Source organism: Microtus ochrogaster (genome assembly GCF_000317375.1).
Source record: "Microtus ochrogaster isolate Prairie Vole_2 chromosome 14 unlocalized genomic scaffold, MicOch1.0 chr14_random_1, whole genome shotgun sequence".
NCBI classification, from domain to species: Eukaryota; Metazoa; Chordata; class Mammalia; order Rodentia; family Cricetidae; genus Microtus; species Microtus ochrogaster.
The window spans coordinates 20559689-20561975 of NW_004949096.1; the positions used below are offsets into that span (position 1 = coordinate 20559689).

At 42.3% G+C, this 2287-nt stretch overlaps 1 protein-coding gene across 1 annotated transcript in view; it reads left to right on the top strand.

Moving 5' to 3' along the window:
- Ptprj (protein tyrosine phosphatase, receptor type J) overlaps positions 1-2281 on the top strand; it is a 165929-nt gene extending 163648 nt beyond the window's left edge. The window contains exon 24 of the mRNA XM_026787719.1: positions 1836-2281. Coding sequence (XP_026643520.1) covers positions 1836-1994 — 159 coding nt within the window. The 3' untranslated portion in view covers positions 1995-2281. The remainder of the gene's footprint in view (positions 1-1835) is intronic.
- The last annotated feature ends 6 nt before the right edge of the window (positions 2282-2287 follow it).

The following is a 2287-nucleotide window of genomic DNA, read 5'->3' on the forward strand; positions in this document are numbered from 1 at the left end:
CACACGTGACAGTAGCACCAGTGGGAGCACACGTGCAGATAGAGTCTTTACTGCTTCTGACTTTTGAAACAGTCTTTAAGATAAAGAGATTGCTTATTTTTATTAAGTGTATTTGGGTGATTTGCCTATATGTATATCTGTGTATCATATGCTGTTAGAGTCCAGGAGAGAACTTTGGGTTCCATGAAAATGGTTGGGAGCTGCCATGTGGGTGGTGGGAATCAAACCCTTGACTTCTGTGGTGGTCTTAACTGCTGAGCCATCTCTCCAGCCCTCAAATGAATCTTTTTAAGTCTTTTGGCTTGGTTTCCAGATTTTAGATTTGTAAGACTGGTAGTTTTTAGTCTTTGTTTCTAATAAGATCTGACCATCTTTAAGCTAGGAGAACAGTCTCACCACACTTACTGAAGCACTAATGCGGGAACCCTTATACACCTTACACAGCCTTGAATGTTAAAGATTCTCAGGGCTCTAGCAGGGTGGCTGAGCAGTGCGAGGGTGCGTGCTCTCTGGGATGTTTGCTCTTCTTGGTGTCCTTGGTAAGCTCATATTTGAGGCACATTCTCATCACAGTGTGGTGGGGAGGAGCTTCCTCAGAGGTGGATATTCCTGGACCTGGATGAGAGCAGAATATTCATTTTGTTTCAGACTGTTACCCTGTACCAATTTAGAAACTTATGAATATGTGCTGTGTTTGAGTCTAGTAGGGAGTGTTCTAGAGGTCTGGATACATCGTGTGCTTTTGGATGAGTTGCACGATTGTGAGAGAAAGAATGAAATTTTGCTTCTGTGTTAGGTTTTCATTTTTCTGCTATAGTTTTTAAAGAATGAGAATAGAAATCTTATTATCTGTCTGCAGAGTCTTCCCTCATCTCTCTTTTTCCATTTTTGTGTCCTTGTGTGTGCATGTGTGTAACTGTCTTAGATTACTTCTCCACCTTATTCAGTGATGCAGGGTCTCACAATCAACCCAGAGCATGAAAATAGGGCTGATTTAGTTAGCTGACTTGCTCTGGGGTCACATTCTTTTTCTGAGGCCACACTCACCCAACATTTCCATGGGTTTTGTGGATCTGCCATTTAATCCTGCTGCTGCATGGCAATATTTTAACCACGATCCACCTCTCCAGCACCCGATCTCTTTCTCATATTTCAAAAATAATATATGAAAAATTCGTGTTGTAGGACTACAGAATACATTTCCCCTCTCTTTTATTTCTCTAACCCACTTCCTAGAGGAAGACCATATTCACCTTTAGATTGTGTTGTGGTTTGAATTCCCACAACCCCTGGGCTCTGGGTTTGAGCCCCAATTGGTGGTGCCACTTTGAAATTGGTGGTGCAAGCCTTACTGGAGGAAGGGTCACTAGAGGTGGGCCTTAAGGTTTTGTATCTGGGTGCCATTTCCTGTCTGCCTTCTGCTTCCTGGTTGTGAATGCAATGTGACCAGCTTACGGTGCTCCTGCTGCCATCTTCCCCCTATCATGATGGGTTGAGCCGGAAGCAACACTTCTTTCCTTAAATTGCTTCTTATCAGGTAATTGGTCATAGCAGCAGCAGGTCACACATGACCCAGCAGGCACTCTGTATGCTATGAATATGTGTACACATACATATATGAAATATTTATTTGGAAAAGATCAGATCATGTTTTACATATAATGCTTCCTTATGAGGTTTTCTCTCACAGTACCTGGTTATTTTTCTGGGTTGGCATATGTTTTCTGTCTTTAAATAGCTACCTCTAGATTCTGAACTTGCTGTGCTGGTTTATTTTGCCACGGTTTGGGAGATAGCAGCACTTATTGGTTCTCTCTCCTTGTCTTCCCTCCCAGGACCAGTACGTGTTCCTCAATCAGTGTGTTTTGGATATTATCAGAGCCCAGAAAGACTCAAAAGTTGATCTCATCTATCAGAACACAACCGCAATGACAATCTATGAAAACCTCGAGCCAGTGAGCATGTTTGGAAAGACTAACGGTTACATCGCCTAGTTCCAAAGCAAACGCTTTCCGTCACACCCACAGTGAAGAAAAATGCCCTGATGTGGACATGTGTTTTTATGTCTCAATTCTCAGTTCTTTGTTCTGTTCTGTTAGAACTAACTACCTTGGAGGGCATGAGGCAGACAGGGAGTTAGGGCTGTCAGGAGCTATAGACAGCTGCATTCCTGATTACCCATGTATTGGGTTCACTTTTTTTCCCCTTGAGAATTGTGGAAAAACCAGGAAAAGTGAGCTACAATTTTATTTTTCTTTTTCAAACAGATTCGTTTTCTCTCTTTCTC